We start from the raw sequence: 24,035 nt of genomic DNA on the forward strand, positions 1-24,035 counted from the left end.
CACCATGCTATGCTGTCTAGGCTCTGTGTAAAGTAAGAATTGTTCATCATGGGCATATCGGTCTTTTTTATGACCCTGGAGACATGCTTTCAGCAGTCGGCCACTAAGGATCATGTTTGCTCTATGTTCAGCATATATACCCTTCTATTTTAACTTGTTACAAGTTTTTGTCAAGAATAGAGGTGGAGATATGTTTATTGGATATGAATTTTGTTATTTCCTATCTATGAACTAATCATATTATTTCTCTCCTTTTATACTTTAATTTGGGAAGTCATACTGAACAATTTTCTAGCATGAACAGTCTTGTCCTGTTGACTATTGCTAAGGCCTCTGTAAGATTCGTTCTATTCGATCAAGTACCGGGCTCTTCTTAGAATTTGTTTGACGTGGCCATGCTGGTGATCTTTAACACATTCCTGGATCTGTTTAGGATTCTTACCTCAGTGGTGATGAGAGTTGCCTAGAACTTTCTTTCACTGTCTTTGTTGAGTTTCAGTGGCTTCTGTTAGTGTCCGAGAATTCGTTGTAGGGTTACTTCCTCATTTATGCTCTGGACTGATTTATGGAAGGCTGCCATGGTTGTTTCTGTGAAAATTTGGTAGAATTTCTATTAAACTTCCTGGTGCACACACACACACACACACACACACACACATTTCTTCTTGAGAGACCACTAATTGTGTAACATTTGCCCAAGGTATTTCCCTTTAACTAGGTTTTCAAATTTACTGCCATAATGTTGTTCAGATTATCCTCTTAATAACTGGAAAATCCCTTCTGTGCCTTCATTACACCCTATTTTCAACTCCTAGCTTCATTCAGGGGCTGCAGGCACTTCTGTCTGATCTTGAATTTCTTACTACCTGGGTCCTGAACCTCTTGTCCATCCAGACTCTGTCCTCTTGTCCACACTCTGGCTGCTCCCGGTCTGCTTGTCTAACACCTAACTGCTGACTGAAACCTGGAGTCCCCACTGCTTGGCCACCCTCTCTTAAGGAGGTACCTCTGTCCATCCTCTCCAGCAGGGCCCTCTTCGGGCTGAGTCTCCTCTGAGGCCCACAAACTCTCTGGAACCAGTCGATATGCAGTATCAACACCTTTCTCAGAATAATAGATTTCATCAGCAGGTGTAGGGAGTGACCTGATGTGTTTCATTTTCTTCTTTTCTTGGACTGAGAAGTCCAAGCACTTCATGAGTGCTGAGAGTGGACAGGCATGGCTTGGAAGGAAAACTCAGTCCAGGCTCCTATTCATTTTCCATGTTTCACTCCAATAGTGTGGAACCCTGAGGCTTATAGTGTGACCTCCCTATAGGTCACTCATCCCTGCTCCCCACCGCAGCCTGCACTACTCTGATTTCTCCTAGCACTGGTGGTGGTATCTTCCTGGAAACGGTGGACCAATGCCCAGCCTCCCCTGCCCATCCTGGCCCGTGAGTCTTGAGTACCCAGGCAACACCTGGGGATGCCTTGTGGCTCCTTTCCTCAATCCATGGCGTGAGTTTCCTCCCACAGATTTCAGAGCAGAGGCATTAAGTTCCAAGGCTGGAGCTGCTTCAGTCTTACCCCTTCTGTGTTCGGCTCCACTCTCTTGCTCATACTTACCAGGGAAATAGCTCTTGTTTTTTTTAATGTTTATTCATTTTTTGAGAGAGAGAGAGAAAGAGTGAGCAAGGCGGGGGGGACATCGAGGTGGGGGGCAGAGGATCTGAAACAGGCTCTGTGTTGACAACAGAGAGCCCAACGTGGGGTTCAAACCCACGAACAGTGAGATCATGACCTGAGCCGAAGTCAGACGCTTAACTGACTGAGCCACCCAGGTGCCCCAGAAGTAAGCTCTCCTTGAAGGGCATCTTTCTCCCTGTTCTTTTTAATGTTTCCATTTTCCCACAGGATGATCTTGCACTGAATGACTGAAATCATTCGACTTGTTAGGATTCTGCACTTCCAATGGCACCCTCCTCCTGTGTCCAGGATCCACCTAAATGGACTAAGGCTCTGTCCAATCTAGACCTTCCATCCCCACCATGCTGTCTTCTTGGAGTCCTCAATCAGAGTCCTGTCTTCCAGCCATGCCAGATGTCCCAAGCTCCTATAAACCCTCTCCGGTCACTTTTTACTTTCCCTCATGCTTATGTCGCCATTGCTTAGGTGTATACTTACTCAGGACACACTGAGCACCTACAGTGTGCCCAAACTTGTGTTAAGCACTAGAGATGCATGGATAAAAAAGAAAGTTGAAGTCTTTGGTGTGGATTAAGCATGTGGCTTTGCGGACAGTCAAGTGCACAGTCACATTTCATCCTGAGAGTAGCAGTGTGGGTGAGGACAGTGGAGAAGAGCAGCCTTGCAGGGACAAGGGGATTCACAGGAAGGATTTCTACATCAAATGAGGTCAAGGTGAGACCTGAAAGTGAGAGGAGCTGAATTGAAGAAGACAATAGACAGCAGGATAATCAGGTAGCATTACTGTCATGTTTATGGTGAGAAACTCAGTAATGACCGGGAAAAGATGCTTTAACTATGTAATGTGCAAATTTGCATCCACGATATGTGATAGACTCCTAAATATGTGATAGAAAGCAAGCAGCATAATTAAAACAAAAACAAAAACAAAACAAAACAAAACAAAAAAAACCAAAAACATGAGCAAAGAGTATAAGCAGTCAGTTCATTCAAGAGGAAATTTAAATGGTTAATAGAATATTAAAGTGACAACACTGGGGTGCCTGGATGGCTCAGTCAGTTAAGTATCTGATTCTTTATTTCAGCTCAGGTCACAGTCTCATGGTTTGTGAGTTTAAGTCCCAGGTCGGGCTCTGCTCTGACAGTGCAGAACCTGCTTGGGATTCTCTCTCTCTCTCTCTCTCTCTCTCTCTCTCTGCTCCTCTCCTGCTTATGGTCTCTCTCTCCGTCTCTCCCTCTCTCTCCACCTCCTCTCAAAATAAATAAATAAATATGTTAAAAAAAGGACAACGCCTCCCCATAATCTGGCAAATATTGTTAACCTGCTATATTACCAAAAACAAAACATCTACAACATGAAATATTGAGAGGTAGAAGGAATAAATTAAAGCCATCTTATATTCTTATATTACTGGGAGTGGGTGTGTATTGGTACAATCACTTTGAAAAAGAATGCGACAATTTTTTCTAAAAATGAAAATACATGTATATCATAGCCCAGAAACTTGACTTCTGGATACATTCACACATGCACACAGGGATGTTTATTGAAATGTTATTTGTATCACCCAAAAATAAAAAAATAAAAATAAAATAAAAACAACCTCAATTCAATAGGAAAGTGAATAACTAAAATACAGAATACTCACATGACCAAAAACAACAACAAAGCTTTAAAAGAATGGGTTAGATTTAAATGTATGGGTAGGGAGAGAGCTAAAAATCAATTTTTACTGGAAAAAAAAGTTGCAGAATGATTTAACACCGACTTCCAGTTTTATATAGTTATGTTTCATTCTGTTTTATAAAATTCCAAATGATCCTGGAATTTAGAAGTTTCTAAGAAAACTATGTCTTGAAAACTAACATTTCTTTTATTCTTTCCTTCCTTCCTTCCTTCCTTCCTTCCTTCCTTCCTTCCTTCCTTCCTTCCTTTTTCTTTCTTTCTTTCTTTCTTTCTTTCTTTCTTTCTTTTTCTCCTTCCTTCCTTCCTTCCTTCCTTCCTTCCTTCCTTCCTTCCTTCCTTATCTACCTTCCTTTCCTTCCTTCCTTCCTTCCTTCCTTCCTTCCTTCCTTCCTTCCTTCTATCCTTCCTCTCTTTCTTTCTCTCTTTCCTTCTTTCATTTGTTAGTTGGGGGAGCTGTGGTTGGGTACAGAGTTGGAGGCTGGTGAGTGATTTGCTGCAGGGAAATCATCAGCAGAGATTTGGGTTAAATATTCATTTACATTTTGGAATGCTTTGGCTCTTTATCATAGCCATCATTTCAAAATGAATCAAAAAAAGTCATTTGTATTACTACTTTTTATCTTCTTTTAAAAGCCAGAATATAAGCATAAAATTGTTCAATGTTATTTGCAGTGCTAAGGAAGTCAAGAAACAGCTTTATCTAAAGTTTATGAGACTTGAAGAAGGGAAAAGAGGAGATAAAATTTTGATAAATTTTTGATAACTTTTGACCAAAGTTCAGAGACACTTGCCCGATTCTATGTGAAATTTATCTTGGTCAATCTTTTAGTTTCCCTCTCTTCCGATGAATACATAGGTCCACATATTTCTTGAAACATCTTTCAGCCCATTCTCCCTCCAGAGAGGGCCTGATTGGATCTTTTTCATTAGTCATGGAAGAAAGAGTCTAGGCATATGCTTTCAAAGGGTCAGAAGCCTTTGGAAATGGGTGATGCGTTTCTCGTCCTTCTACATGACATCAGAGTGCAAAACATTGTCTGGTACTGGTCTAGTCGTCTTTAAAGATAATTATATTGGGATGACAAATCAAAATCTTCAGGGAGAACCTTCCAAAGCCCTCTCTTAAGTATGTAAACTACTTATAAATGTAGCCAAGAAAAATACAAACATGATTAAAGTGTGCTGATTTATAATTATGAAGATGATATTAATCAATCAAATAATCAGTAGATATTCGACCATAATTGCCTTTTGAAAAAGAACAAGAATGAACAATTACTAAATCCTTGGAATAAATGAAGTCCATTACATGTTACCACATTTAATTTTCCTCAAAACAATCACAGTAAAAAAGGTTAATTATCTCATTTTATGTCAAAGAAAACAAAGGCTGGAAAGGTTAAATAAATTATTCAAGGGCTGCATCTAAAACCCTATTCCTTTTCCATGATACAGTCTTCCCCATGGGGCTCAGTGTAATGCTGGAGTACAGAAGAATTTGTAGGTTCCTCTTGAGGCTCAGCATCTCATTGGAGAGACAGTAACTATCATGTGTAGCAATGACGGGAGCCACCCATAGCCTGGTTCCAAAACAGGGAACAAGAATTCAATCAGGGTATTCAGGAATGGTGTTTGAAATTGACCCAGGAGATTAGGATTTCACATACTTGAATCTGTTCTCAAATGTCTACAAGATAGGCTTACAGAAGCAGTATTTCAGAACATATTCCATACTCCATAATATCGTTTCATCTTAGGTATCAAAATTGGCAAAGAACTGTAGACTCTGCCCATTAGTCTCATCATGAATATTGTTTTGCTTTTCCTTTGCCTCCAAAACAGTGTTTCCATAATTATGAAAAGAAACTTGTTGAAGTAGGTTTTAAAGATCTATGTTTTAACACAAAAGGGTCTGATTTGAATTCACATATTAGTATAATTATGTGTGCACCTTAAATTTCCAGAGATAGCTAATATGAAAACTATTAATATAATCGTTTAAAACTTTCTAAAACCAAGGTAGCAGAATGCATTCTGTCATTTCATTAATGTCCCTAGGATTCTGGACTGAGGCTTCCACCAATTTCCTATTCTCAATAGGACTGTTACAGTGATCACTCAAAATCGCTATTATGGCTATGCCGGATTGTGGGAGTGTCACCGAGGCCTCACGGAAGTGATTCAGTGGCCGTCCTGAGAGCATTCAGAGGAAGGCCATGATTTTTACCTGCCAGTTCCATGTCAGTATCTCTTCAGTAGCGTAAAGCTAAAGAACAAAAACTGTCATGCAGGTCTGTGAGTGCGAACCTGCTGGTCAGGTGGGGCTGAACTTTAGAGGAAAGAAAAGAGCCAGCTTTAAAAGCAGAATTTGCATGCCAGCCTTCTGATCAGGCCAGAACACAGACATAGTCTGAGAGTCCACAAGCCAAGCTGTCTAGGAAGAGCCTCAAAATCCAGGGTAAACTCCTGTGGAAGTCAGAAAGTTCAGGACGGCAAGAGTACTTCCATCTGAGGTGTCACAGAAGACAAAAATTCTAAATCTCAAGAAATTACAGCTGATTGTCTGCTGGCCCAGGAGCAGAGGCAGTAGAATGGCCTTTGCCCTAAGTCAGAAATCACTCATTTTACCTCCTCTGTGTGCCCTGTTGGCTCTGTAGACCCAGGAGACATAGTCATGTGTGTGCTCAGGATAACACTAAAGGCCAGGTAACATAATCTCTGTGGAAATTTCAGTAATGGACCTTTACCTACGCTTGGTGATTTAGTTAATGTTTGGTTTGGATATCCTCTTATAGATATTGTAATAACACTTGGCAGAGTGTATATAAAGAACACTTGTATTTTTTCTAAACATTCCAAGGATGCAAGATTGGTCAAGAGTTTGAGCCTTTCTTCTGAGGTGCCTGGGTGGCTCAGTTGGTTAAGCGTCCAACTTTCAGCTCTGGTCATGATCTCATGGTCTGCAGGTTCAAGCCCCACTTCGGGCTCTCTACTGTCAGTGTAGAGCCCCCTTCAGATCCTCTGTTTCGCTCTTTCTCTGCCCCTAATGTACTCTCGCATGCTCTCTCCCTTAAAAATAAATAAACATTTAAAAAAAGAGAGAGAGAGAGATTGGTCAAGAGTTTGAGACAAACTGAACAGAATAGACTGAAGATTCCTCAGTCAACTTTGCAGGATGGTAATAAGATAGTTAATGCTAACAGGCACTGGACAGATCTAGGGCCAAGCCAAGCCTTGTGACCTTGGGCAAGTAACTTAAATACTCTGAAATTGTTTTCCTTATAAAACCAAAACAATAATGCCTCATTCATAATTAGTATTAGGAGGAGGCAATGAGGTAATTTATGTAAATCCCGTCACGGTTTACCATTGTCTGCATTCAGTACATGGTGTGTTCTCTTGTATTGCCAGCGGTTATAGCAACTGGAACAGTACACAGATGGCCTACATTGCAAGACACGTTGTGATAGGAAGGGAAACTCTGTCTATATAACTTTTCCATGCTGATAATCCTCCCTTATACTTCTCTATCATTCTTTTCTCTTCCACTATGGGGCTAGACAGCTTTGCCAAGCTCTGTCTGTGTCTTAGATAGATCCCAGAGGCCCAAGTCAGCCAGTGGGGATGGTTACATGAAATAGCAAAGTGAGAGAAAGCTGCAAGACAGAGACCACCAGTGTCGCAGGGCTTTCCTGACCCAAGTGTAGTGTCAGAGATCTGGGAGCTTGATCTTGAATCAGGATCTGTTCCAGGGAGTACCCTAGGAGATCAAAAGCAAACGCCTGGACCAGAACAGGCCACAGAAACCGCAAGGATGCTGGAATGGGGTGGTGTAGAATTCCAATCAGGCTCCAACTCTTTTGAAGTCACAGCAGGAGCAATGACAACAAAATACTATCCAGTCGCCACATCAGTACATATTAAACATGAACAAATGACTAGATTTTTTTCAACTTGTCAGTGTTCATATAGATTCAGTCCAAGTCTGTTTGGCAAATCTAGTATTGAGTATCAAATGGCATTCATTCACATTTTTCTGGTGCACTACATTTACTCCCCAATTAAAATTCCATTTAAACAAACCAGAATGCCTTCCTAACACATTGTACTGACTCCAAGGAACTAGACTCTGTGACCCACTTCATCAAAATGCACTTGAAAAATTCTGTCTGGAGCTCTCAGACCAATGCTATGCAGTAAAAGTTTTATTTTCTTCATTCTGCCTTTTCTCTTCCAAGGCTTGACTTATAACCACTTGAGATAGAGCTAAAGCTGACAGAGAAAGTGAAAATCCTCTGCCTTCTTGCCCGCAGGAAATGCTTGGCAGGAGATTTCCAGGCTGTGCTGTCATCAAAGCTAAACTTAACCTTGTTCAGGAAAAGAACCCTTCACTTTCAAACCAACTCCTTGTCAGACCCATTCAACTTGCCGAGTACAATGTTGGGGGAGAAAGGAAGGAAAAATAGCAATGAATGCATTTCAGTTTGAGGTTATTGAGTCTTGAAATGATGACTTCTCATGTTTTGCAATGACATTAAAGTTAAATGTCTTGGTTCACGGGCCCTTACCATTCCCTTCATCTCCATTAATCTTTGCTCACAGTTTTGAAATATACCACTTTCTGTCTTGAGCAATGAAATGAAATTTTCCCAGGGTTATAATTGCTTTCCAGTGTGTCTTTTCTCATGTTATTTGATTGCTAAAGATTTCCTCTAAAATGGGAGATATTTAGTGAACACAATACAATGCATTTTCCTGCTATTTTTAATCTGTTCATGCATAATTTGAAGGGTTGGGTATGGGGAAAATGGAAATTGAACTCATCTGACCGTGACAGATTTGCAAACTCTGAATACAACTCAAAACTTTATTGATGCTTTTGAATTACAGCACCAAGTACCTGGACATGTCCATAGAACATCTACAGCATTTTATGTCTTCATAGCTACAGCCAACATTTGCTTAAGAGTCACAATTGTAATTCAGGATTGAGCAAGGAGAGCATTTTACAAGGAAAAGTAGAACATGCTGAAGCATTTTGCCTGGAACAAGCTTTTTATTTTTAGCCTGTCCCCAAAAAAATCATTATCTAGAGGCCTGAAATGTCTCAAAAAATCATTATATTTGAGTGCCTGGTAGGTCATATCATAGAGTCGAGCATCAGATGATATTTGGTATCAAATGGGTAAGCTCTCTGGACCAGAAAAACAATTGGTAGAATGGATTGTCTGTTAGAATCTACCCCTTCCTTTGTCTTCTGATGAGTACACATTCTCTAGAGAACGTTTAACAAACGGCACACCATACTTTGGTTCAGTAAATTATAGCCAGTATTTTTATTGAGTTATATAAAAGACAGCACTTCCAAAATTGGAATCTGATAATCTGAGGGGCTCAGAATAATTGATATCTGTGTGCATGTAGTAAATGAAGAGCTCTCTACTTCTGCAGCTTGGGTATATTTTGTATGAGTAATGGCGTACAAAATGATGGCAAAGATGGAAGGGCCAGATTTGATACTTAGCTCTGAACTCTGCCTGGTTCCCTCTCTGCCAGTGAGAAAATTCTTTTTAGAAGAGAATAAACACATAAAGTAGAGCCATCCATCATCAGTTAAAGGGAACCAGCTGGTAAGTTGGGGACCACCAATGCCAGTTTATTGGCCATCCCTGCCTAATTCCCATCTTCAAATATTAAAAACTATGCCAAGAGAGGCCTAGTCATAAATTAAGGGGGATGATCACTGGGAACTGGAAATTTTTACACTTCAAAATGTTAGGATTCAAGTTTAGTGCATTCTCTAAACATTATTTCCTTACTCAAAAATCTATACCGGGACTTACTGGATAATTATAATGTTATAGTTACCATTGATTGAGCACTTTCTATGTTCCAAACATTATTTTCTCTGTTGGCTGTTCATAATTATCCTAAATTTGTCACAGTCCCCCTGTTGAAAACAGGCATCACCATTGGCATTTTCCAGGGAGGGAAACTGCAGCCCAGAGAAGTTAATGGATTTCCCTAAATTTACCAAGTAAGTCAGTAGAACAACCAAATACACGAGCAGGGTGATGGAACCCTCAGCGGTAATGTTTTCACTCTACTTGATACTTGAACACTCATTGGACTTACACAGCCTTCTGTCTATATTTCCTGTTCTCTGAAACTTGCTTTCTTTGCCTGTAGAATTAGGGTCGGGGAGATGCTTGAGGCTAGAATAAGTACTTTGGGGAGAATAGCTAATACCTGTGTGTCATTGATAACTATGCCCCTCACCTGTTAGATGGCCACCATTATGGCTGTCCTACTTGCCTGAGACATGTTCTCCCCAAATATCCAATAAAGAAGGTATTTGGAAATCATACACATATAAAAATAGTAATGATGATCTCATCAAAATTCTCTTCAAGTACTCAGTTTTTCTTTCACTCCTTTATGTGACTTGGGTAAAGACTTTACTGTTGCCCAGACATTTCCCATTTTTGAAAGCTGTCTAGTTCCTACTCAGATTTTTAACCTGAATTTAAGACCGTCCTCCATGTATCTAAAATTCTACTTAACAAATAATTATTGAGCAACTAATGTGTGATCATCGCTGTGAAAGGCAATGAAGATAGGAAGTAAGACATGGTCTCAGTTCCCAAAGAGCTTGATGTCTCATATGCAACAATATCATCAAAACAAAAACCCATCAGTGGGCTAGGTACTCATACTGAAGTGGAATATAGGGTAAAATACCCTCGGGGCGCCTGGGTGGCTTGGTCGGTTAAGTACCTGACTTCGGCTCAGGTCATGATCTCACGGTTCGTGAGTTTGAGCCCCGCGTCGGGCTCTGTGCTGACAGCTCGGAGCCTGGAGCCTGTTTCAGATTCTGTGTCTCCCTCTCTCTGACCCTCCCCCATTCATGCTCTGTCTCTCTCTGTCTCAAAAATAAATAAACGTTAAAAAAAAATACCTTCACAGGAAGAAGCATTTCTATCTGATGAGATCCAGTCATGCTTCTGGGAGCATTTGCATTCTGTGCAGGGAACAGGATTTGATGGGTGGGGAAGAGGAAGGTGATGTGGAGGGCATACAGGACATACTAAAATATGGAAGGGCACACAGGTGTGACACGGCATGTCCAGAAAGCTGTCAAGAAATTGGCAATTCTGTGCACAGACTGACAAATAAGGAGTGCCACAAGATAAAATAACCAACAATCTGATTATGAATGGAAATAGAGAGGCAAGGAGCTGGAATTTTATTCTGAAATCACGGGACAACTATCTACCTCAGGTCAATGTGATGTTGCTTTTTTACTGAATATAGTAGTCACTACTCACTTCTCTCTGTGGACAATTAAGAATGTATCACTTGATGACATTATATGACTTTCCATGTGAGACATATATTCATGTATATATGAAATATATGTTCATATATGTATGACACTATTTATTATAGTTCTCTAAAGGAAAGGTGAGGAGTGTTAACTCTCCTTTGGAAATCATTTTAACATAGCCATTCGTCTCTGTTTTGCTTGATTTAAATTTGTTAATTTTAGAAACTGATTTGTGAGCTTACGTCTCTAGAATAACAAAATAGCCAAAAATCTTGACATTCTTTATTCTTACCTCCCTTTTAATTCACCAAGCAATGATGATTTTTATATAATATACCTCAATTCCCTTACCTTGTGTCCAATGCAATTGCCATCATTTAAGTTCAGGCTCTTATTATCTCTTCTTTACTATTTCCATAGGCCTGGATTGGTTCTGTCTTTCACACTCACTGGCTTCCCCTATCCTTACTCCGTGCATGCACACACATATTTGTCCCATTCTCTATGCTGCAACTAGAACACACTTTCCAAAATACAAATTGGTGAGCCTCTCTCGTGCACAGCACGGTTCCTCGGCATTTCAAGCTTATGATCTCAAAACACAAGTAGGGCAGTCCCTATTTTTTAAATATGTGTGTTTTTTTTTAATAAATCAAATATAAGGACTAGCAAGAAATCCAAATATTTTCTACAGCCTTATTCTTTTTAATGCATATATGAGCAGTACTTTATGTTCTTCTTAAGAATTCCCAGCATAATGGAACAGACAGCATGATGCCTGGCACTTTGTGCTTAAGAAATGTTATTGAATATAAGAAAAAAAGCGGTGAAACTTAGAAAGTGTGCCGTGTTTGGTCTTGGAGGAAAAGTAATGCATAAACAGAATAGCTCTTGGTACAGAATTATCCTAAGAGCCCTGAAAGGCTGGTAAAGAAACAGTGTTAAAACCATCTGGATGGGAAAAGTCTAAAATATATAATAAAGGGTACAAGAAATGTCATTTTTCAAATGCAATGACTGGAACTGGAGATGAGGAACTTGAAACTAAGGAAGAACGAATGGCAGCAAATGAAGGGAATTAACGTGTATCCAGTTATGTGCCAACCACTGGGTTAAATATTTTACATGAATTGTCTCTTTTTGTTCTCATAACAAGCCTATGTACACTTATTATCCCCATTATATATAGAGAAAGCTGAGATTAAATAACATCCCAAAGGACATATAATTAGTAAGCTGCGGAGTCAAGATCTGAATTCAGACTGGGCTGGAATCCAGTGTCTGGGCTCTTTCCAAATATACTAGTCTCCAACTGGTCCAGAAGGAACACACACACACACACACACACACACACACACACACAGAGCCACATTATGATCTTGAAAGACTACTGCTCTGTGTCTGTGCTGTCATTATTTTCTCATCTACAAAGATCAATAAAGATCAATATTTGTTCACATTATCAGTACATGTTTATCCCATCCACTCATAAATGGTTGGCGTTGACCTCATTGGGTTGTGCTGTCAGCCAGCTGGCCAGTTTCCAACACAAGCCTATCTTTTTTAATCAGGCATTTTTCCTCAATTCCAATGGGCAGACTGATGACACACAGAGATGTTAGTGTTTCCTTTAGAAACTACGTGCCTATATCCATTAAAGATGAAGAGGGTTTTACAAATGTCTATGGATTGATTGATCTACACTTTAAAATCATGGTTTCTGGAGTAACTAGAATTTCCAATGTAATTTAGAACTACTTGATGCAGGATCCTGAGCAGCTATTGGAAGTCTGGCTTCATTGTATTCAAAGAAAGAATAGATATCTACTGAAAAAGATACAGCTCTAGAAAAGACATTCTCAGCTCTGATGAATACTGAGTTGGCAGAAGCATTATCTTTATAATTCGTCAGTTGTCTTCATTCCTTCATCTTAATATTCCACCCATAATTCTTTAAGCAATGCACTTTTAAAAGTAAAAAGACATCATCTGTACTTTTAGTTTTTTAAACCTGTGGTCTTATTTTTCTCATGTTCTCAATCTTCTTCATTCTATATATCCCATTCATTCCATTTTTAGCCTTACTTAAAAACCTAATAAATTCCAAATCTGATTGACACTGTACTTTGCAATGATGTGTGCATGTGTGTGTTGTGTGTGTTGTAAGTAATGCTGATAGGTGCGTTCTGTGTAGAGTGTTGATAGGTGGGGATGGGAAGAAGGGAACAGGGGTGTATGGAAACAAAGTTGGATTTAGAAATTTTTTTAAATATGAAATTTATTGTCAAACTGGTTTCCATACAACACCCAGTGCTCATCCCAACAGGTGCCTTCCTCAATGCCCATCACCCACTTTCCCCTCCCTCCCACCCATCAACCCTCAGTTTATTCTCAGTTTTTAAGAGTCTCTTATGGTTTGGCTCCCTCCCTCTCTAACTTTTTTTTCCTTCCCCTCCCCCATTGTCTTCTGTTAAGTTTCTCAGGATCTACATAAGAGTGAAAACATATGGTATCTGTCTTTCTCTGTATGACTTATTTCACTTAGTATAACACTCTCCAGTTCCATCCACGTTGCTACAAAAGGCCATATTTCATTCTTTCTCATTGCCACTTAGTATTCCATTGTGTATATAAACCACAATTCCTTTATCCATCTATCAGTTGATGGACCTTTAGGCTCTTTCCATAATTTGGCTATTGTTGAAAGTGCTGCTATAAACATTGGGGTACAAGTGCCCCTATGCATCAGCACTCCTGTATCCCTTGGCACATCTCCAAAGGCAAGGGAATTAAAAGCAAAAATGAACTATTGAGACCTCATGAAGATAAAAACTTCTGTACTGCAAAGGAAACAATCAACAAAACTAAAAGGCAACCGATGGAATGGATTTAGAAATTTTTTTTAAAAAATAGGTAAAATTTTATTTTTTTCAAAGATTGACTTTCCTTTATCATTTCTTCTAAATCCCTCCAAAATCCTAGTCACCACTCAGCTTCTCACATTACAGAAATTTCCAATCCCTTTTACCTTTTTTACCCACCAAAGATTTCATGCCTTCTAGCTAATCCAGCTCCTCTATGAAGAACATTCATAATCCTATAGGTTTAATAACTTTAGCATACTTGAGTTTAGGCAACCACCAGACTAATTCTTTTGGCGGTCGTGGTTCTTAGTCTCTGACTGAAGCTGACCTCAGCAACAGGCACTTTACTCCTGACTCTGCTGGTTGGACCTCAGCTTCTGATTCTTTTGACCAGCCCGCGACCCCATCAGTGGTACCCTGGCCTTACATTCAGCTGGAGCCTCTTATTTGCTCACAAATCTCTCTTTGTTCTTTCATCTTCATTCTGCCACCTCTGGAAGCCAAATTTAAGGCTTACCTACCTAGTAGGACTTGGCGAGAAAAACATGTTGAAAATTGGTTTAGAAATGGCGATTGGATATACATGGACACGAGCGGGAACCTGGGAAGACGGTTGCAAAAATTGTAACACGGTGTTCGTAAAACCCGAAATAGGATCAAGTAGAGGGCAAGCGAGAGAAAAATAAAAAAAATAAAAGTGAGTATAAATCTGAGAAATCTTTCTTTCAACTGGTTTAATCAACAAATATTATTGAACATAGACATAGTCCCAGATACTAAATGGTAGAATAAAATAATATTCTCGGTCAACAAGATGTTTCCTATGTCTTACATTGGCCCTATATCATAGACCTTACACATGAGGGACTCAGGAAACACTTGTTCAGTTACATTAAGTCATTGATAAATTATATTTAAAGTTAAAATAGAAAAATTAAACAGCCAGTTGTGAACTCAATATTCCTAACCCGAGAATCAAAATAATAATAATAATAATAATAACCATCAGTGGCGGTATGGGAGGGAAAGGAATAATATAAGAGGAAAGCAACCTAAAAAAGCATATTTGCAGCATATTTTGAGTTTGAGCTAATTATGGGACATCCATATGGGTATGTTCTTGAAAATCCAAGAATGGCTAACCTCACACAAGACAGCCAAATGGAAGACTCCCCACTGCCAGTCTGAACGAAATTCCTGCTGTCATTTTAGGGACTGGAAGCCAATTTTCAGACTGACAATATGCAAAGAGTCACACTGACCTTGGTTCAAAGCCCAGTATAGACATTGACCAGGGTGTGAAATGGACTAAAACCCGTGTAGCCTTCTCATCCATCCACCGCAAATGGTGGTCTCCCTCTGGCTGGGCTGCAGTGACTGCTGACAACCCAGACAGACAGCTGCACCAGAGGTGCTGGGAGAATTATGGTGGCCACCGCTGCCCTGCTGTTATACATACTGGGTTTGATTATGGTGGAGTCCTAGCAAGCCACTTATAAGTGAAGGACAGTACCTCCAAGTCAAATGTTACCTAAAATTTTAAGTAGAATTGTTTGTAAAGCTGAGAAAATATCCCAGAACCCTCTTGTGAATTCGTAGACAGGACTGGCTTCTCTTAGCCAGCTTCACCCCATCCGTCATCAATCACTATTGTAGGGCAGCAAGCGATGTGCCCAAGTCCACCGTGTTTGAGTGCTTTATAATTGCTTTAACTATCTTCAAAGCCTGGCAGACACTCTGATGTCTAGAATGTGCGCAGTGAAAGCTTGTTAAGTGGACAAATGAACGATAACCCCCGCCATTTACAGTTGAGGAATCTGAAATACAGAAAAGGAAAATGAGCGCATGCTCACAGTGAAGGTAAAAGAGGGTCCAGGATTTCCTGGATCCGAAGTCAAAGGTCTTTTGCCTGGAATTGTTCATAAACATAAGGAGCTGCTTTAAAAAACATACGGATTATCTTTCAATCCAAAGTAGATGCTTGGTTTCCTCAGCTCAGGCTCTGTGTCTTTGACTTTCATCTTTATCTTCCTACAGCAAAGAGCACACCCACGCATGTTCAGCACGTAATCAAAAGGCGGATCCTGCATTAAATTGGAGATGGATGTTTAGAAGAAGGTTTAACCTTCTTTTCATGACCCATTCTAGAGAGCTATGTTTTTTGGTCTGCTCATTATGAAGTCGTTTATCTCCTAGGATTTCATGGTGGAAAATGGAGATGGGGTCAGATTCAAGAGTAATATTAGAGTAGTTATTTTTGTTGTTTACTAAGTGAAATTATAGGTAACGAGGGGAAAAATAAATGAAGTTAAAAGCGTGAGTTGTCACTTCTAAGCACCGTTGTAGGCACTATACAAAATGCATGCTTTATGCCTTTTAAACAAAGTAGGCCATTAAGTGTGCAATGCTAAGAGGAATTTTATCTCACCTATAAATACAAGTGAATCTGTTAAGCTCCAAATCCCCACGTACAGACAATTTACGGTGGTAATCAAGACGATCCTCACAATTTAACTTCAGGCCATCTGTTACTCTATTGGTATTTTAATAATAATGAATAAAAATATACGTTGACAACAAAAAATGTTACTTAAAGTAGAATCGTCTTAAAGAGTCAATGATAATTTCTAAAAAGGTGTGTAAATATCATATTTACTCAGAATTCTCTTTTGTGCCTTTACCTTTTAATTAATGTGAGAGAAGACCTTTAGTATATAACTGTACATATATATTGAGGAACAAATTACCCCCACTTCTTCAGATTGACAGTATCAACTAAAATGCTTGACTTGAGGATCCACACAAATATTCATAAGGACACAAGTCACTTTTCTTTTTCTCTTCTTACACTTTTTTTAATGTTTTAAAAAATTTTAAAGTTTATTTATTTATTTAAGAGAGAGTGAGGGGGGCAGAGAGAGAGAGTGAATCCTAAGCAGGCTCCATGCTGTCAGCACAGAGCCCAGTGCGGGGCTGGAACTCAAGAACTGTGAGATCATGAACTGAGTCAAAGTCAGGAGTCAGACCTTTAACTGACTGAGCCACCCAGGCACCCTTCTTCTTCTGTTTTTTTTAAATCCTTCCTTTAATGTTTTCTTATCTTTTTTTCTTTTTCTTTTCTTTCTTTCTTTCTTTCTTTCTTTTTTTTTTTTTTTTGAAAAAGAGAGAGAGAAATGAATTGGAGGTGAGGGAAGGGCAAAGAGAGAGGGAGAGAGAATCTTTTTTTTTTCTTTTTGTCCTGATTCTTTATATTCTATGAATTTTTTTTCCAATATATGAAGTTTATTGTCAAATTGGTTTCCATACAACACCCAGTGCTCATCCCAAAAGGTGCCTGAGGGAGAGAGAATCTTAAGCAGGCTCCGTGTTCAGCGCAGAGGTCTATGTGGGGCTCCATCTCATGACCCTGAGATCATGACCTGAGCCAAAATCAAGAGTCCGATGCTTAACTGACTGAGCCACCCAGGCACTCCATGTTTTCTTTACTTTTTGATGTTGAAGGAAGAAATAAAAAGGCAAGGAAAATGGGGAAGAAATTAAAAATCTTTTGAAAGTTACAGGCTATTCTTTACTATTTTTCTGTTATCTAGGAGGTGGCAACTATGCCTTTCCTTTTGCACAAAGAAAGTTATTCATTAAAACAAAATGTTATGAAAAATAATATAACTAATGGTTATCAGGCTAAGGCAAAGGCGGCAGGAAACCCTGCCCTAGTGGTCGCCATCTGGGAGTGAGGAAACCTGAGTTTTGGTCCAGGCTAGTCAGTCCATCGATTAACTGAATAATCCTGAGCAGACTATAAACCTGAGGTTCTCATTGCTGAAGTGAAGGGCTTGAATTTCACAACTTCAGACGGGTCTTTGGGTTTTGCTACCCTCTTAGTCCATGAATGTATGTCTAAGTCATTTGCAAATAAGAATGAGGTTGTTCAACAGTTACACAATGCAAAGAGCTGCGTTGCTTTCCATCATACCCATAGGAGTGGATTTTTATCTGCCCGGGCATGGGGTAGGGTAAGAAGTGGCATTTCTATTATAAAGGAAAATATTAAAGATGGCAATGAAGTTATTTTTTGAGGAAAAAGGGAGAATTAATAAATCGCACAAGAGTATGGGTTTGCATTTTTAAATAGCCTTTTAATTTCATCTCCTTTCCACACCAAATCTTTTAAAGACAAGCCCTATCCACAGTCTTTTTAAGAGTATATTTTGAAAATATCCTACTACGCCAATGCATCTCTAAAGTGTGGAAACTGATTTTCTGGTAAAATCATGATGGTCCATCTCAGGTTGTGTGTCCCCTTGAAAGCCTGACTTTGGTCCCTCGGTATGTTTTCCCCAAACTTCAAATCTCTCTCTCCCTACCTGAGTTTCTTCACCATCTCCACTTTCCTCATGTAAATACAGACAAACATCCAGCTCGCTTTTGTAGGAACCGACTGCTCGATTTAGCGTTGTGGAGACATACTGTCAGAAGGCTGGGATGTGAGTGGTGTCTAAAATGTAATGACAACACGAGTTTGCTTATTTAGAGCCTGCAGAAATGGTGGAGCAAATGGTGCTTTGTTTCTTTCTTTCCCAGCCATGTGTGTGGTGTGATGTTGGCCCAGTCTCTGCAAGGCTGGCAATCCACAGAGGGGGCAGACTGCCCCATGCAATGTGTCCTCACTCTCCAGCGATTCCTCACCCCTTCACTTCCCCTCCATTTCATATTCTTCTTCTCATCTGGCCTTCCGTAAACCTCCAGGGCCAAAGAGCTACCAGTGACACCAATTCTTGAGCAGGTATTGTGACAGAGACAAGATCCCAGAAATAAAATTGTTGAAATGGTTGTTCTCAATGATAGCAAATATTACAAACCATTCATACAGTGCTTCCTGTTTTCCTTCTGTGCTTTCTCCTTTAAAGGTGACTTTTCCCCATTTTTTCTCATTCTGTTTAAAATGACTCTGTGGCTAGAAATGTCAGAGAAGACTCTCTTGATTTTGCAGACAACTGAGACCCTGCTTAGTGCATTTGAATATATTACTTGGAATCACCAAGGCAAGAGAAGGAACCAATGTAGAGTGAGGAGCTCCTAGCTCTAGCTTTTCTGATGCTTTCCACTGTCCCAGACTGTCCCAAATCATGAATTAAAACATATATAAATTGTTCTCACTTATGCTAGATCCTTCTCTTCTGCTTTAAGAATAAGATTCATGTCTACAAATAATACACACTTTTGGACTTAGAATGGTTAGGTGGACAAATCTTAATTCCCAATGACCAGGGTTAATTTGATTAGAGGCCTGGTTTATTCTCAATTTAGGTGACAGAGAAGACAGAGGAGACTACGTATTGGCTGGAGAAAAGAGGTCTTTATTCCTTTCTGATCTGAAAATTTCCCATTATTACCGCTATTAGGGGTAGAACAAAAGTTCATCCGTGTTCTTTAAAGGCCACTATTGGGGCGCCTGGGTGGCTCAGTCGGTTAAGCGGCCGACTTCGGCTCAGATCATGATTTCGCGGTCCGTGAGGTTGAGCCCCGCGTCAGGCTCTGTGCTGACATCTCAGAGCCTGGAGCCTGTTTCGGATTCTGTGTCTCCCTTTTTCTCTGACCCTCCCCCGTTCATGCTCTGTCTCTCTCTGTCTCAAAAATAAATAAACGTTAAAAAAATTAAAAAATAAATAAATAAGGGCCACTATTTCAATGAGCAGGATCCATGACAAGTTTCCTGAAGGCTCTCCTCTGAACCTATCCTTTGACAAAGATTGTTTTTGATGGGTTTACTAATTCCCAAAGTGGAAACACTGACCCCACACAGTGAGATACAAGGAAGGTACAGTTCCAAAGAGGAAATGGCCGGTGGAAATGGCAGCTGTTTTCACAAGGCCAGTGAACTTTGGAAGCAAACCTCTCCCTGAGGCGAGCACCTTGTGAAAGGGGAGACTGCAAAGGCCTGGGGGAGACACAGCAGATCACTTACCTGGGTGTTTGTATAGTCGGGTCCCCATTTTAGTGGGTTGAGTGTAACCTTGGGTAAAATTCTCCTAAACTTCCTCATAAGTTTTATTTATTTTTCTTTCTTTCTTTCTTTCTTTCTTTCTTTCTTTCTTTCTTTCTTTCTTCTTTCTCTTTCTTTCCTTCATTGCTCAATAGTCTCTGAGATACTTGAGGTCTAAGACTCAATTTTACTGCACTCAATCCCTAGTGCCTATCCAAGGTCAAACATGAAGTATATCTTTATAAATATTTATTGGACTGAATTAAATTGCAATGATTAGGTCACTTCTGTTTCTACTTAGGGGAAACATAGGGTTAGGGGCACAAAGCTCAAACATGTCATTGGTATATATTAAAAAAAAATCCTAAGAGGGGCACCTGGGTGGCTTAGTTGGTTGAGCATCCGACTTCAGCTCAGGTCACGATTTCACGGTTTGTGAGTTTGGCCCTGTGTTGGGCTCTGTGCTGATAGCTCAGAGCCTAGAGCCTGCTTCAGATTCTGTGTCTCCCTCTCTCTCTCTCTGCTCCTCCCCCTCTCATATTCTGTCTGTCTCTTTCTCTCTCAAAAAATAACCATTAATTTTTTTTTTTAAATCTTAAGAACCTAATAAAAATGGTAACACGACTTCATACATGTTATATGTTTAAAGAATACGTAAATGCTATAATAAACATTGTACTTTATCTTTAGAAAATCTTCAATTTGCTTGTGGAAGTGGGTGTCAGAAGGGTTGTGAGCTATTAGAGATTAGTGGGAGGAGTGTTACCTGAAATTGGAAGATGGTCGTAACTACAGATGCAGACAGGTGTGGCTCATAGCATAGCTGTGAAGTCCGATATTGTATGGTCTTTGACGTGGGTGTGTGTCCAGGCGTGGTGTATTTCTGTGGGGTTCAGTTCCACTGGTTCCAGTTTTCTGTAGTCACCTAGTGTTTCCTGATGATGAAATAGGCATGAGCAAATGTGAGATTTGCATTATATTCAAATTGTCTCCTACTATATAAATAGTGTAACCGATCTGCGTTTCCATACAAATGTATTGGAAGTGTATATGCATCTCCCCTCACCTGCATTTTATGCCTGGAATAAAGTAGCCGTGAGCTCTGCTTTCTATTAGCAGAATGACCATAACTGCAGAGGTGTCCTTGCTGTGATTTTTATGTCATTCCTCTTTAGTGAGGATTTGGCTGTCTTTTGTGTTTGTCAAATACCTCAAAATATTTTTCAAACATTTGTGTTGGGGTAAAAAAAAAACCCTCAAAATACACTTAGCAAGTGGATTTTTTAACACATTTAACAAACAAAAATTTAATCCTTATGTCTCTCATTAATGTTCCTGTGGTGAGATGAAATAGTCCTCTCTATGAATTTTCTGGATAAAGAAGCAGCCCCATATCCAATGCACATTTAAAAATTAAAAAAAAAAAAATCAGACCAAGTTTTCTTGAAAGCCCTTAATACATCAAGTTTACCTTTAATCTGAATGACATAAAATCATGGTTGAATAAGGTATGTCTACATTTCATGATGTCATTTTGCAATGTCCTGCAAAATCAACTGTGCACAAAGTGAAAAATTGGAAAATCATTTGGTCCTGTTGTGTGAACTAGTTCCTCCCTTGCTTCCTTCCTTCTTTCCTTCCTTCCTTCTTTCCTCTCTCCCTACTTCCCTCCCTCCCTTCCTTCACCATCCATTTCTTTCAACAAACCTTTACTGAAGGCCTATTATGTATCAGGTTATTTGCAAAGTCCCACAAAGAGTGTACCATTTGGTGTAAGGTGCAAACAAATAAATGAATTATTACAGAACATTTACATGACCAGTTTGCTATGTGAAGAGCAGAATTGTCTGCATGAGATCGCATGGTTCATTTGGAGGAACATGTCTGTGTTGTCAAGACCACATCTCTGCCCATGACCCCACCCTGTTCTACATTTGAACAGCATCAAAGAAGCCTTAGAAGGCATACCTGTCTGTGCTGTTTCGAAGGGACACATGCACCCTCATGTTTATGGCAGCACTATCAACAATAGCCAAAGTATGGAAAGAGGCCAAATGTCCCTCGGTGGATGAATGGATAAAGAAGATGTGGTACACACACACACACACACACACACACACACACACGATGGAGTATTACTCAGCAATCAAAAAGAATGAAATCTTGCCATTTGCAACTACGTGGATGGAACTGGAGGGTATTATGCTGAGTGAAATTAGTCAGAAAAAGACAAATATCATATATCTTTATTCATACGAGGACTTTAAGAGACAAAACAGATGAACATAAGGGAAGGGAAACAAAAATAATATAAAAACAGGGAGGGGGACAAACTCATAAATACGGAGAACAAACTGAGGGTTATTGGAGGGGTTGTGGGAAGAGGGATGGGCTAAATGGGGAAAGGGCACTAAGGAATCTACTCCTGAAATCATTGTTGCACTTATATACTAACTAATTTGGATGTAAATTTTTAAAAATGAAAAATAAAATTTAAAAAAAAAAGAAAAAAAAAAGCAAGCATACCTGTCACATTTGGGAAGGCTGGAAAAGCTGTTATTGAAGTGAATAGCAGATTCAAGATTGTACACGATTGGGGACTATTCTCGCTTACTTTACACAATGAATTATTACAATTAGCCATTCATTTTCCAAAGATTTTCACACAACTGGGAGTGAGACATTTTAAATCATTCTGTCTAGATACAACTATGGCAGGATCCCTTAGGGATTGAAGATGGGAAAATAGGTAAAGAATTGTATCCCCCCTTCAACAGTCTTCCTCCTTCTAGAATAAGCTCAATAGCCATAACTTAAGGCTTTTCTCAAGTGAATGATTAAAGGAATGGTTGATTGTTAGACTCCTGAGTGAGACAAATCAGTGAGATTTCTGGCCACACCAGTTTCTAGTGTTGCGACCTTGGACAAGCTATTTAACATCTCTGAATATCAGTGTCTCCAAGTGTAAAGGAATTTATACCAGTCTTTCAGGATTGTGAGGAATGAATGAAATAGCCCATGGAAACAATTGGTACTGGCCTTGTTCAGAGCATTGGTTAATTAATAATGGGGTTAATGCCATGATTCTTCCCTTTATGGGCTCTCTCTTGCTGATACAATTTGCTTTCTTTCTTTCCTATCATTATAGACAATTGTGATGACCCATTAGCATCCCTGCTCTCTCCAATGGCTTTTTCCAGTTCTTCAGACCTTGCTGGTACTCACAGCCCAGCTCAACTCAACCGAAGAGTTGGTGAGTAAGATGACTAAAACTCAAAAGGCAAATGCTAAATAAGCGTGCTGTGGGGAAATGGAATAAAAGGACATTCCTATTCACTGGGATCATGTCCAAGAGCAGTGTTGAGAAGAAGAAAGGGAAAGGGGGTTACAATGGAATTAAGCCATGTTTCCTAGTGCATAATGGATACTCAAAGTATGCTTGTTCTTGCCTCCCCAACTCACACTATTTTTCTCTGATTATCATGAGAGGCCTTTGTAAAAATAAGTTTTTAAAAAAACACTTTATTTTTATATTTCGTGTCTCTAACATGAATAGCTACCAAAATACATTATTATTGTAGCATATATATAATAAATGTGTGAAATCTACTAAGATTTTTCCTTCAAGAACTTAAATTTTAACAACAAAAAATGTTGCTAATTTTAAAAATATATAGTACTATGAAGTAAAAGTAAGAAAATACAATACAGAAAAGTAAGTAAGTAATAAAGTAAGTAAGAAAATGCAAGGCAAACCTACCAACTAATACTTGTGGTTAAATGTTGGGTGTGTATCTTTACAATGTATGATGGAAGTACGAGCAGACACCCTTAACTGATCTCTTATGTGACGTGTCTTTAACAAATTATAATGTTGGATATCTAGATAGATCTGTTTTTAGTCAGAGTTGGATGTTGACTTTTATGATGTGTATTTGAATTTGTTAATTTTTAAAAATTATTTAACATCTGGTTATCTTTGTATATTTATATATCTAGTGAATATTATAAACGTCTTCAAGTTGAGAAAAATAATTTATATGCAACTTCAAGAGGTACAGTGATCTGTTACAGCTCATATTAATTATTCTTGACTGTATCTTCTCATCGATAATATGAGGCCCATCATATTAGTAAGCTTTCCAGTGTTGGCCCATCTATACATTCTGGAATAGATTTTAATTGCTCATTGTGTTATGGATATCATTTTTAGGTGTATTTATTTATATATGAGAGAGGGAGACAGAGAGAGAGAGTGTGGGAGGGGCAGAGAGAGAGGGAGAGAGAGAATCCCAAGCAGGCTCCTCACTGTGAGCACGGAGCCTGATATAGGGCTCGAACTCACAAACCATGAGATCATGATCTGAGGCGAAACCAATAGTCAGGTGCTTAAACAACTGAGCCACCCAGGAGCCCCAAGGGTATCATTTTTATAAGTGGAGAATGATTTAACTGGTTGACATTTTAATTTATAGTTTTTAATCTT

At 39.3% G+C, this 24,035-nt stretch overlaps 1 protein-coding gene across 1 annotated transcript in view; it reads left to right on the top strand.

Moving 5' to 3' along the window:
• The window catches only part of LOC125911442 (translation initiation factor IF-2-like), a 201,019-nt gene that overhangs the window by 160,133 nt on the left and 16,851 nt on the right, over positions 1-24,035 (top strand). Inside the window, exon 3 of the mRNA XM_049615302.1 lies at positions 22,698-22,802. Within this exon, the coding sequence (XP_049471259.1) occupies positions 22,698-22,802 (105 nt within the window). The remainder of the gene's footprint in view (positions 1-22,697; positions 22,803-24,035) is intronic.

The sequence above is a fragment of the Panthera uncia genome (assembly GCF_023721935.1).
Source record: "Panthera uncia isolate 11264 chromosome C1 unlocalized genomic scaffold, Puncia_PCG_1.0 HiC_scaffold_3, whole genome shotgun sequence".
Lineage (NCBI taxonomy): Eukaryota > Metazoa > Chordata > Mammalia > Carnivora > Felidae > Panthera > Panthera uncia.